This window comes from Ylistrum balloti, unplaced genomic scaffold, assembly GCF_031769215.1.
Source record: "Ylistrum balloti isolate Yb309-2 unplaced genomic scaffold, AGI_CSIRO_Ybal_v1 Utg369588, whole genome shotgun sequence".
Classification (NCBI taxonomy): domain Eukaryota; kingdom Metazoa; phylum Mollusca; class Bivalvia; order Pectinida; family Pectinidae; genus Ylistrum; species Ylistrum balloti.
Window position 1 is genome coordinate 515,987 of NW_026781875.1, and position 14,706 is coordinate 530,692.

At 37.1% G+C, this 14,706-nt stretch overlaps 1 protein-coding gene across 1 annotated transcript; it reads left to right on the forward strand.

The window, feature by feature from the left end:
- Window positions 1-250: 250 nt before the first annotated feature.
- Window positions 251-11,056, forward strand: LOC132544283 (acid sphingomyelinase-like phosphodiesterase 3b). The gene is made up of 6 exons (XM_060207861.1): window positions 251-684; window positions 5,138-5,330; window positions 5,657-5,901; window positions 6,240-6,403; window positions 9,827-10,001; window positions 10,463-11,056. Exons 1-6 carry the CDS (start codon window positions 600-602, stop codon window positions 10,978-10,980), a joined length of 1,380 nt encoding a protein of 459 aa, XP_060063844.1. The 5' UTR covers window positions 251-599; the 3' UTR covers window positions 10,981-11,056.
- The last annotated feature ends 3,650 nt before the right edge of the window (window positions 11,057-14,706 follow it).

A 14,706-nucleotide genomic window follows, 5' to 3' on the forward strand; every position in this document is an offset into this window, starting at 1 on the left:
ATTTAAGATGAACTCTGATGCGGACAAAACCTATTCGATGCCCTTTATACATTGAGTTTTTACATGGCACTCTTTAACGTAAAGCATTGATTGGCTAAAAGGGACTATGTAACCGAGCCCTGACCCATAAAACAAATACGTGTTACGAGAAGTACTAGATTTGTTTCCTGCCTTAGTTTTTTTGCTCTCCGCCAGGACTACAAAGGTAGCGTACATAAGGGAGCTAAGTGTAGATGGAACCAGTCGACAGAGGTACCAATGAAAACAAAGGGAAGTAACTCTAAAAGATAACAATGGGAAAAGTCAATTTATATATATATAACTGTGTTTTGTGTATACAAGGAGAAGACGTGGTTATGACTACAGACATTTCCTATATATATATTTGTATAACAGTGCAGTGGTCAACCTCAAAAACAGACAACTCACGCTGAAAATCTCACATAGTTTGGCAGTTTGATTTGTTCACCTTTTCATCACTTATAAATTGCGACCTTAGCTCAACCCATACTGGTTACAGAACTTCAAAGGATCAGTAAGTTTACGCCTTGCCCCGACTCCAGCTGAAGACGCCTTCACAAGGCACACCTGGTAGAAAGATGGTGGCGATCAACTGGTTTCGTTGTGTAGGCCTATGTTGTGTGTTATTAGTGATCTCGTGGAGTGGCTGTGTAGCAGACGAAGGTAAGTGACTCGTTTAAGTAGGCTCCCATTATGTATATCTAAAATCAAGCTTGATATGAGATTTTGATTGCCTCTGACGTCATCCAGCTACACCGCTGCACACTTTTCTTTAAGACTCTGTATTATTTATGTAATAACAGCCTAACAGATCTGGTATGAATCTCCCGATAGAGACTACTTATGTCCAGGTGGACATTTATGATTTGTTAACCAGTTTAGAATTAACATAAATGCATGTTCACAACAAAATATTAACATTTGCCCGAAATAACATCACTTTTTTAGTTTTATGATAGAAACATGTTTTATAGTGGTCACGTTCACAGTCATAATGACGGAGTTTACTAATTAATAAATTCATTTTATTTCAAATAAAGTTTTGAAAGTCATAAGAAACCAACATCAGCAGTGAATGTTAATATAATTACTAAGCTGTATTGTAATGGAAGTTACGGTTGTAATAAATGAAATGACAAAGCTTTCCAAGGCAGTCTTGACTACAGCTGTTCCTACACCTCCTAACACAATAATGAAAAGCTATAGGAACGAAGTAATATATACAGATTTTTACTTTTTTTCTTCATTGCGCGAAAGTTTTCTCTTAAATTAGACTGAGATCCAGTGTTAAAATTGTACGTACACTACATATCTACATGAATAGTTTGTTACTATGGAGACGATATCTATAAATCGACAGGTTACAGGTAGCGATCGTATACACAGATTAAACGGTCAGCACCTTGTAGGCGACAGTACCATAAACACACCTGTATTGTTATCGTGGATTTACTGAGGTACGTGGATACATATGTATGTGAAGAGATAGAGAACATATTCATCACTAGAATAATAACGAGAGCAATTGTTTATTACAGTGTCACATATTGCTCGACTGTAAAACACGTTTGTAAAATATCAATAGGTTATTAATATCCAGTCCATATTTGTTCGATTCATGACACACTAAAATTCTTAAAATCAACCAAAGTCAATTAATACGTTTTGAAATGAATCCCTTTTCACAATAAGAACAACACATATTATTGTAGATATCAAAGGTGGAAAACATCCTTCACACGCACTCGCACACACACCCTCACACACACGCACGCACTCGCAAACACACACACACACACACGCACGCCCACGTTCGATTCATGACACACTAAAATCAACCAAAGTCAATTAATACGTTTTGAAATGAATCCCTTTTCACAATAAACACACACACGAAAACACACACACACACACACACACACACACACACACACACACACACACACACACACACACACACACACACACACACACACACACACACACACACACACACACATATATATATAAACTGTAATGTACAATTACTGAATAGTATATCCATACGTACACTGGGGCAAAGACATTTACACTTTCATATCACGGTTCGTCAAAGATAATTGTAACTTACAATCACTAATTAATCCACTTTACACTGTTGTTATGATGTAAGTATATCATATACATATTGATGTTGCTATCATAGGTGTAAGTCATAGGTAAGAGGTCTTACCAAGCCTATCACGTGACAGTCGTGACAGGTGATACTGATAACTGTCATGTAATCGGATTGCGTAATGCAACAGTTGAGTTTATTTATTTGCTTTGAATATAAAGCGTACGTCAATTCTGTTGAAAATCGCCTTAAATGTAAACACATTACAGACAATAGTTCTTTCAGATAAATGTAAACACATTTTTAGTCAGATAAATGTAAACACATTACAGACAATAGTAAGTAGTCAGATAAATGTAAACAGATAAATGTAAACACAATTACATGTAAATTGTAAGTAGTCAGATAAATGTAAACACATTACAGAGAAGTTGAAGTAGTCAGATAAATGTAAACAATTACAGACAATAGTAAGTAGGGCATATAACTATTACAGTAGTCAGATTTAGTAAGTAGTCAGATAAATGTAAACACATTACAGACAATAGTAAGTAGTCAGATAAATGTAAAAATTACAGACAATAGTAATCAGATAAATGTAAACACATTACAGTATATATCAGATAAATGTAAACACATGTACATTACAGACAATACAAATTTTAGTCAAATAAATGTAAACACATTACAGACAATAGTAAGAGTAGTCAATAAATGTAAACACATTACAGACAATAGTAAGTAGTCAGATAAATGTAAACACATTACAGACAATAGTAAGTACAATAGTCAGATAAATGTAAACACATTACAGACAATAGTAAGTCAGTCAGATAAATGTAAACACATTACAGACAATAGTAAGTAGTCAGATAAATGTAAACAAATTACAGACAATAGTAAGTAGTCAGATAAATGTAAACACATTACAGACAATAGTAAGTAAAGTAGTCAGATAAATGTAAACAAATTACAGACAATAGTAAGTAGTCAGATAAATGTAAACACATTACAGACAATAGTAAGTAAAGTAGTCAGATAAATGTAAACACATTACAGACAATAGTAAGTAGTCAGATAAATGTAAACAAATTACAGACAATAGTAAGTAGTCAGATAAATGTAAACAAATTACAGACAATAGTAAGTAGTCAGATAAATGTAAACACATTACAGACAATAGTAAGTAGTCAGATAAATGTAAACACATTACAGACAATAGTAAGTAAAGTAGTCAGATAAATGTAAACACATTACAGACAATAGTAAGTAAAGTAGTCAGATAAATGTAAACACATTACAGACAATAGTAAGTAGTCAGATAAATGTAAACACATTACAGACAATAGTAAGTAGTCAGATAAATGTAAATACATTACAGACAATAGTAAGTAAAGTAGTCACATAAATGCAAAGAAAAAAAAAAGGCAAATCCGGATAAAACTGAAACAAGGCATTTACCTTGGATATCATGCTTGAACGGTTATGAAAATATGGTAGAAAAAACTTACTTTTTAACAAGAAAAAACAACACGTTTGTGTTAACTTATACAAATTAGGATAAGGTGCTGATATATGGAACTCGACCTGTAAAGTTACACCAAACTGTGTTCAAGAATCACAAGCATTGACCGATTTCAACAGGAAGCCATTTTTTTTAACATGCGACGGTAATACATATGTCTCTAGTAATACCAATGAAAGCCCTATATACTTCTACTTCTCCTAACCCTATCATTGACATGATATTGACTAGCACTTTAACTGATTTCCCTGGCACATTAGACCTTTAATCATCATTAAAAGTGAACAGACTAAGCATATCATACATATCTGTTCTGAAGCGTTAAACAAACAATTGGGAGGGAATTGAAAAATCCAAATACATACTAAACAGGATTACGTTGAACAGCTCCTCAAATAACCCACCAAATGGTGTGGGAAAAACACGTTTAGGCTGTTCATAACCCACAGACCTGACATTGCACTAGTAATGCAGTTTGTTAACTGGATGAAACAACTTGAATTCTATCAAAATGATTGATAAATATTCTCACATTGCTATACAAACATTGTATATAATATCTACCTTAATTAACAATCGAACAATTTAAATAGGCCCCCTTAGCGTTGCCCTAAACTGAGTTACCAATTCACCAGATGCACGTGATTTTATTCCGGCAATTCTCTAAAAATGACGCGAGGTTTAGATAACTGACGCTGAGGTGTTTAGAATAATTTGGACAAATTACAGATAATGACAACCTTACCAATGCAAACGAATACACACTAAGAAACACACACAGATATGCTGGGAATACATTAAAAACGGAAAATATTACTTTGAAATAAAACCTTACTTTTAAATGTCGTTTAACTCGGTAGAGTGAGGGCGTTGTAATCATAGCCTTAACGGGAGGTAACTCTCGAGCCCAGTCTCTAAACAACCATTGCTGGTCACAAATGATTTTCTTTTATTCACGGCTACTTGTGTCCTTACAATTATCTAAGGACACGTAAGGAGATGTGAACACTAACTTAAATCAAGATAGCATAGCCGTACTTTATAAAATTCGTCTTTATTGTAGATGCTTGTTTTGGTTACTCTATGTACGTGGTTGATAACGTGTTATTTGCTTAATTTCTTTTGACTAAATCCTGTGACAGCTGTGTAGCGGGGCTGTTTTGTCTAGGGTAATTCCCTAATTTGGTGTCAAACATAAAAATGTCATTTTCCTGTGTCATTATTTTCGTTATTGCAGAGCAGGAAATAAATTTATGAAATGTAAATTTTGATGAATTTCACGTGTTCAATACGAACCATGTAATATTATAGTGAATTAGTGAAAGTTAGACACTTACGAGAAAATGTCTTTCAAACATTTGTAATTCTGAAAGATACACTATCGTCAAATAAAAATGTATCAGAAACAGTAATAACATTTCTTGAAACAAAACAATTTAGTACGTTTTTTACGGAATATAAGTTAAATATATTATTTTCAATTACAATGTTTTCAGGTTGGTTTTGGCACGTGACTGACTTTCATTACGACTTTTCCTACACTGACCTTGACCTTTCCTGTAACGATGACGTCACAAATCACGGCGAGTATGGAAATTATTGGTGTGACGCCCCATGGCGGCTGGTTGAATCAAGCGTCGAAGCCATGAAACGGTTTAAACCGGATGTAGACTTCATCTTGTGGACTGGGTAAGTCAGTGTATTGACTTTTTTGGTCTCATTTAGACACTGTACAGACTGACAATACAGAGAATTGTTACTGATGGATGGATGAACCATGTAGCAACACAGCGAGACATATTTCATTTCTAGTGATGAAGATTCCTTTAATTGATAGTGATTCAATGTATCAAACTACAACGATTGCTACAATAGACATTGACAGCTGTATGTAACAAACGTTAACACTTGACTCTTAGTTAACATTTTTGTACCCCAAAATTCTACTGCAATAGATTTATAAATAATATGTGGACGCGTTAATTCAAATTTAATTGGTGCAATTTGAAATACAGGGACAGTGTGTTACATACTGGGGATGAACATCTAAGCATTGATATCAACGATGGGATTCTGAGTAATATCACCAACCTTCTTGTCGAAAAGTTTAAATCCACGCCAGTCTATGCGACCTTCGGTAACCATGACTACTATCCTGATGCTCAATTCCCGCCTTCCAATAATGAGTTGTACAACCGGACATTAGAAAATTGGCTTACGTGGATTACTGATGAAGGAGAAAAAGAAAACTTCCTGAAAGGTAGTACAGTCTAGAACATTGATATCATTTAATTCTGATATGTGGACCTTTGAGAAGCCATTCTTACTTCTACAGGAAACAAGATTGGTCCTTAATTACCTAGATTGTGCTCGAGACCTCTGACTGCAAGAGATTTCTGCCTTTAAACAACATTTAAATCAAATCAAAGATACATGTTCAAATTAAGAAATAAAAACAACCATATTTTTTTACATTTATATGCATTCATTATCATAGTACGCTTTATAATTTGTGCATTTTTTGAATGTCCATTTGTCATTTCTGAGGATTTGAAGAAATTCTCTATAATACTTCTATAATACTATTTCCTATGACAGGGGGTTACTATTCGGTGGTCACGGCTCATGGCATCCGGGTCTTAGCACTCAATACGAACCTTTACTACACATCTGATAAATTGACTGGGAACCTGATTGACCCTGCTGGCCAATTTGCCTGGCTTGAAACTCTGTTGGCAGATGCTGTCACCAGAAAGGAAAAGGTTAGTCATACAATATTGACGGTATCGAAATGCTTAAGTATATATATATATATATGTTACAGTAAGATTGTGAAATCAGGGATTTCGTGAAATCACTAAAACTTTCAGTGAATTCGTGAAATCTCTAATTCACTTAGTAATTTCACAAAATCACTAAAATCTTTAGGGATCTCTAGTGCTGGAATTCGACCATCAACTGCTGGTTCTTCTGTAGCGTCTTTTCGCTCGTCTCCTCTATCCTATGTTGCCATGACAATGCCAGCTATATTTTCAGCTCCAGGACCACAGAGATCGACGGGCGAAGTGGTGTTGAAACGACTAATATTCGAAAACATATCCTCTGGTCGAGATTTCCAAAAGCATTACTCAGTCCTCTCCTGTTACCAGTATACTAGCACATGGATGTCGAAAAAATATAACGAGATAACCGCGGTAATCGTACAGAGTCGGACCTGTTGTCGAAATATGTAGGGACAAACCTGCCGACAAAATGTACAGAAATGAACCTGCCGAAACATGTACAGGAATAAACCTGCCGACAACATGTACAGTGACGAACCTGCCGACAACATGTACAGGGATAAACGTGCCGACAACACGTAATGGAAAGAACCTGCCGACAACATGTACAGGGATAAACGTGCCGATAACACGTAATGGAAAGAACCTGCCGACAACATGTACAGGGATAAACCTGCCGACAGCATGTACAGGGACAAACCTGCCGACAACAGGTACAATAACGAACCTGCCGACAACATGTACAGGGACAAACCTGCTGACAACATGCACAGGGACAAACCTGCCGACAACATGTACAGGGAAAAACCTGCAGACAACATGTACAGGGATAAACGTGCCGACAACACGTAATGGAAAGAACCTGCCGACAACATGTACAGGGATAAACATGCCGACAGCATGTACAGGGACAAACCTGCCGACAACATATACAATAACGAACCTGCCGACAACATGTACAGGGACAAACCTGCCGACAACATGTACAGGGATAAACCTGCCGACGGCATGTACAGGGACAAACCCGCCAACAACATGTACAATAACCAACCTGCCCACACCATGTACAGGGACAAACCTGCCGACAATTTGTACAGGGACAAACCTGCCGACAACATGAACAGGATAAACCTGCCGATAACATGTACAGAGAAATACCTGCAGACAACACGTACAGGAAAAACCTGCCGACAACATGTACAGGAATAAAGCTGCCGACAACATGTACAGGGACAAACCTTTCGACAACATGTACAGGATAAACCTGCAGACAACATGTACAGGAAATAACCTGCCGACAACATGTACAGGATAAACCTGCCGACAACACGTACTGGAACGAACCTGGCGACAACATGTACGGGGATAAACCTGGCGACAACATGTACAGGAACGAACCTGCCGACAACATGTACAGGGACAAACCTGCCGACAACACGTACAGGAACGAACCTGGCGACAACATGTACGGGGATAAACCTGGCGACAACATGTACAGGGACAAACCTGCCGACAACATGTACAGGATAAACCTGCCGACAACACGTGCAGGAACGAACCTGGCGACAACATGTACGGGGATAAATCTGGCGACAACATGTACAGGAACGAACCTGCCGACAACATATACAATAACGAACCTGCCGACATCATGTACAGGGACAAACCTGCCGACAACATGTACAGGGATAAACCTGCCGACAGCATGTACAGGGACAAACCCGCCAACAACATGTACAATAACCAACCTGCCCACACCATGTACAGGGACAAACCTGCCGACAATTTGTACAGGGACAAACCTGCCGACAACATGTACAGGATAAACCTGCCGATAACATGTACAGAGAAATACCTGCAGACAACACGTACAGGAAAAACCTGCCGACAACATGTACAGGAATAAAGCTGCCGACAACATGTACAGGGACAAACCTTTCGACAACATGTACAGGATAAACCTGCAGACAACATGTACAGGAAATAACCTGCCGACAACATGTACAGGATAAACCTGCCGACAACACGTACTGGAACGAACCTGGCGACAACATGTACGGGGATAAACCTGGCGACAACATGTACAGGAACGAACCTGCCGACAACATGTACAGGGACAAACCTGCCGACAACACGTACAGGAACGAACCTGGCGACAACATGTACGGGGATAAACCTGGCGACAACATGTACAGGAACGAACCTGCCGACAACATGTACAGGATAAACCTGCCGACAACACGTGCAGGAACGAACCTGGCGACAACATGTACGGGGATAAACCTGGCGACAACATGTACAGGAACGAACCTGCCGACAACATGTACAGGATAAACCTGCCGACAACACGTACAGGAACGAACCTGGCGACAACATGTACGGGACAAACCTGCCGACAACATGTACAGGAATGAACCTGTATACAACATGTACAGGGACAAGCCTGCCGACAACATGTACAGGGACGAACCTGCTGACAACATGTACAGGGACAAACCTGCCGACAGCATGTACAGGAATGAACCTGTATACAACATGTACAGGGACAAGCCTGCCGACAACATGTACAGGGACGAACCTGCTGACAACATGTACAGCGACAAACCTGCCGACAACATGTACAGAATAAACCTGCCGACAACATGTACAGAATAAACCTGCCGACAACATGTACAGGGATTAACCAGCCGACAACATGTACAGGAAAGAACCTGTCGACAACATGTACAGGAACAAACCTGCCGACAACATGTACAGGGACAAACCTGCCGACAACATGTACAGGAACGAACCTGCCGACAACATGTACAGGAACGAACCTGCCGTCAAAATTAACAATAACGAACCTGTCGGCAAATTGTGCAATTACGTACCTGTAGACAGAATGCATAGGGCACAAAGTTTGCATAGTCAAAACTGCACTAACACAATATGAATGTGCATTGTACAAAAGCAAAATTATCGATAACAGAGTAAACAAATCCTACAGGATATTGAAGATCAATTATAGATGTTGATGAGAAGACGACAACATAAAGGAGCAAAAGTAATTTCCAGCCTTTTTTCCTTCCGCTTTTTCTTCACTGCGCCTTACTGATTATATCTAATTTTTAGGGACGCATTTCAGTTTACTTGAATTACATAATGGAGACAAATGCCATTTACTTACATACAATATGAAACTTATGAGCTAAGTGTACATAAAAAAGTAACAAATGACTTGATATATCAGAATATACAAAGGTGGGTGAGGTAGCAATATTAAAGATCCTTTACGAAGATCAAAGCTGTTGCATCTGTTTTCATTTAAATTTGATTTGTTTTTAAAATCCGCTTCTAAACATCCGAAAACTGAATCAGGTGTGACTGTAACTTATAATATTAATGCATTTCCGTATCCAGGTACTTATAACTGGTCACGTGCCCCCAGGAATGGTCGATACGATGAGTAAATCTTGGATGTACGACCATTTCAACACGAAAATGAATGAAATCATCAGGAAATATTCTGACGTCATCATCGGTCTTCATTTTGGACACGAACATATGGATAATTTCCGAGTTTACACAAAATCTGGTAGGTTGTATACCTGACAGAAAGCAAGGATTGTATGGAAAGTATGTTAGACCGCTTTTCTATGTATTTTACAATGTTCGAATAAATCTGTCAACAGTTTTACCACGATGAATTGATATTTTTTTTTCAAACTTCTGTTTGGTAAGTTAATGAAATTATTTCCTCTATAAGTTAATATCAGTCAATCAAAGTATTTTATTTATAACCATTTAGTGTAAATCAACAAATCAATGTGTCTGATGAAGCAATATGTTAGCCTGTCATATTAACATAGGTTTATTTGTCTCGGGAATTAAACAATTAGTATGTCACTTGAATCAACCAATCAACGTTTCTTGCGAACCAACCAATCAACGCTTCTTGCGAACCAAACAATATCCGTGCCTCGTCCAGAACTACCACCAAAACAGTGACACATTTTTTATTTTCGTATTTGAGATCTTTTGCATTCCCTGTTGTAGATACCCCAGTTGTAACGATGTTCCTTGCTCCGTCCGTCACTCCCTGGCGGTATAAGATTCCTTCAAAAACAGGGGCTGCCCACAACCCAGCCATCCGTCTGGTACAGTATGACCGACAGACAGGACGCCATCTTAATATGATCACGTACTACATGGATCTTCCCGCTAGTAACGCACAAGGCATCCCGCAGTGGGCGGAGGAATACAATGCTACGAGGGACTACAATATTGATGACCTGTCACCGAACTCCATGAACAAACTTGCATTGAGAATGAGTTCATCAAATAGTCTGGAGTTTAACAACTATTGGAAATGGCGCGTGGTGAACGTTCAAGACGCCATGATGGAAGAATGCGGCGAAGCATGCAAAGCCAATGTTGTTTGCCAATTTCATCACGTGGACCAATCGACATACGACGCATGCGTGTTGAAAGCTGTAGGCAAATCATCATGTTTATTGCAAAGTTTGGTAACAGTTCTTATATCAGTATTGACATGTCTTGCAACATACACTTAGAGAGTTCGTCAGACCATCAGTGATGTGTATTTACAAAATCCGGTAGAGTCATTTTCCTCGTTAAGATCAAGCTGTATTTTTGGTAGAATGTTTTCAAAATCATTGTTTCCAATTTTAGAAACATAAATTTACTTTTTTTAAGTTAGAGACATTCAAGAACTTTTTTTTAAAAATTGTAACGTAACTTTTCTGGATTTCAATTCTTACAAGTTCATTTTCATTCCCCTTTGTAAAGTGTCGATACTAAACTACATTCCCTATAGAGTATTTGAAAAAAAGGTAGTTTTTTCTGATGCAGTAGATATTTGCTGAGACGCATGAATTAATATCAGAAATAATATATTTAGATCCTGCTTGTCAATAGTATGAAGGTCAAGCTCGATGGACATAGTCCAATATACAATAATATTGATATCGGGGGACGACGGAAAATTATCGATAATGATAGCGTTGTAACACAAATCAGGTCAGAAACGCTGATACCGAGTGTATAAGGAGGCTAGCAGTATAGAGCTGGGCCCGTATTCAAGAAATCGTTCTCAGGCTCAAACATGAATTTTGTGCTCAAGCCTTATATCTTGTTTAAATTAAAGATTAATAAATAAGAATGATTTTGCCGAAGATTTAAAAACAATTTTGAAAGGGCTGCAAGTCAAAGCTATATTCAATGTTTATATTTGACATTTGTATTATTTCATATGATTTAGGTGAATTATAAAAAAAAATTGCTTGAGCACAAAATCTATGCTTGAGCATGAGAACGGTTTCATGAATACGGGCCCAGGTCTTCTTCCCCAATTGTATGACCTTCTTTATGCAATGTATGCTTTGTTTCATCTTTTTATTACCGAGACCAGAACATCGAGACAAATACAATATCTACTAAAATATCAAATTTCCCATTATTATTTAAATTTTTATATTTCGTTATAATATAGGTTATCTCATATCTTAATACGGTCGAAAATGCCAATATCTAATCATATATTTGCTCTTGATTTTCAAACAAATACATAAATAAAATTATTTTGGTATTTAGAAGTTTTAGACGTTATTTACATTTTACGTAGTTATTAGTAATTTTTCTATTCATTACTTATCCTTTTTCATATTATTTGTTGTACTTTATAATCTGTATTATCAATATTTACTTTATAAACCCGTATCATTTTGTTGATGATGCTATAATTTAGTTAGTACTTACTTGTATGTTATGATACAAAGAGATGGATTCACCGAAGATGAAAAAGGTGATTATGAAAATTTTGATATGCATTAGTGTAATGAATAAAAACGTAATATGAACATGTTGAATGTAAATAAAGATTGATAAGGTGTACACCCTATAACAAGAGACTTCCTCCTTAGCCGTGTCTTTTGTCCAGTAGCCAGTGGCTGATACAGGGGCTTAGACAAGCTTGATGATCGGCGGAATTTACTTGTCAGAACGTGATTCAGTATACAATGGATTCAAACGTAATATCTTGGAATTTTATGTTTTTATGGACTCTAATCTTTATAGCTGTACTTGTAGGCTGAAAACAGCTTTCATGACGCTGTGAAGAAAGTTCGCTTGTGGGTTACAAGTGTTTACGTCGTAACTGACATTTGATTCGGTTAATAACATTTGCAACGTTTTCAGGTTGCTAAGGGAATTCTCTGTTGTAATCGCGGGGGTCTGGATAAGATCTCAACTAAATCTTGAATGAAAACTCAAAACAAATCACGGATATCAAATTTGTATGTTCCGTCTTGAAGAACCATTTGCCCTGATTTTAAGGACCTGAAAGCAAATAATTAAGATTTTTCCTTGATCATGGAAAACTGACTTCTTAGGTGAAAATTGCGTTTTCTCCCGAATGTCCGCTCTAAAACGTCTGCATGAACTATGGGTTGGGAATTCACACCAAGTCTTTGTGCCTCAAAAAGCCCATTGTTTCATTGTTTATTACACCAGAAGAACCTTCGTGTATGTCCAACTCGGGCATCATACTACATGTACTCTTTAAATATACAGAGCATTCGGTCAAGGAAAGCAACTCAATGAAGCAGAGACATATTCCTTTTCTATGGATTTCTAGTTTTACCTGTGGGTCGAAAGTAAATTTGGAAATGAATAATTCATCATGTTACGAAGTTCTTTAAGACATCGAAACAACAAACCAAAACAGTCAAAACCAATGATGGCCTTCACTCTGTCTGATAAATCCAAAAATGATCAATGGAGAAGAAGGGATCAGCGACAATCTTTAGATTTGATTTGAGAACGATTTACTAAGAACTGTCCAAGAAAGTATACATAACAGTGTATAACATTTAAAATTCACGATGGCGTCTGTAAACCATTTCGATTTTTTGACAGTAAACCCCATCGGCCAAGGCGAATACACACATATATATAAGTTGAGAAATATCCATACCCATCTTAAGAGCTATACCAAATTTCCATAATCTGTGTCTTAAGATCGTGATACATGTAACGCCCTTTTCCCAATGAATCCAAACATTAAGCGAGCATGACTTTGTCTATAAGGAAAATACATCTTATATTTACATAAAGGAAATTTGAGAAATATCCAACCAGTGGTTTCGTTATTAGAATCGGACATGGCCTCACGTCAACAGGGACCAAGGAAAATCTGCATTTGAAATTTGAGAAAAAAATCCATCCAGTACTTAAAAATAGTAATAAAAACTTTAATGATAAAAATCCGAGATGGCCGCCTGTCAAACATTTTGTTTTATAAGTCAACCTCACAGATAGCACCACTAATTAACAAGAAAAATATGCGTTTGAAATTTTGGTACTTCTCAAGAACTAGTGATAGTTATCTACCAATGTCAAAATCCAAGTGTGAGCCAACTTGTCCCGAATCAGTATAACATTAACAAGAGGCTCGCGGGCATTTCCGGCCATCTGACTATAAAGACCTCTATAGGAAAGAGGCCAAATAGGTCTAAAATAACAGCTTACATAGAAGACATTGTTCGTTCATAAAAACTTTTTTTCGCAAACTTGAAATAATTCTTTATATCTGCTAGCTACTACACAATTGCTCATACTCTGAACCTATCAAACTTATAGAAAAGGAAATATTAAGATCTCAGCTCACCTAACCCAAGAGAATATAGGTCAAGATCAATTATTTGAATAAATTGGTAGCCCTTCACCCATTTATGTTAAAGAACCAATAACCAGCAGCCTGGACCTGTTGGTTATTGAGAATAAGTCGTTAAAATATTTTAACACATTTGATCTATGTGACATTAAAAGTAGGTAAAGGTCATTCACATTAACAAACTTGGTAACCATTCTTCCCATCATGCTACAAGCCCAGTATCAGCATCATGGGCCTTTTGGTTATTAATGAGTCATTTAAAGATTTTAACATATTGACACATGTGACCTTGAAATAGGGTTAGGGTCGATCATATCAACAAAACTGGTAGCCCTTCATCCCAGAAAGCAACATGCTCAATATCTGCACCGTGGACCTTTTGTTAATCAGGAAGAAATTGATTAAATGATTAAACATATACTCAACAAAAAAACAAAGGTTAACATGTTTCCTTAGCGAATACCTGTAAATGAGTGAAAACAAAATGACGTTTGTGCAATATTAGAAAATGGTAATGTTTTACATTACAAAATCCAAGGGGGTTACCAAAATCAATCAAGCGTGAAAGTCTGTATTAGCGAAAGAGCTGCACGAGGTTTTTTGCGAC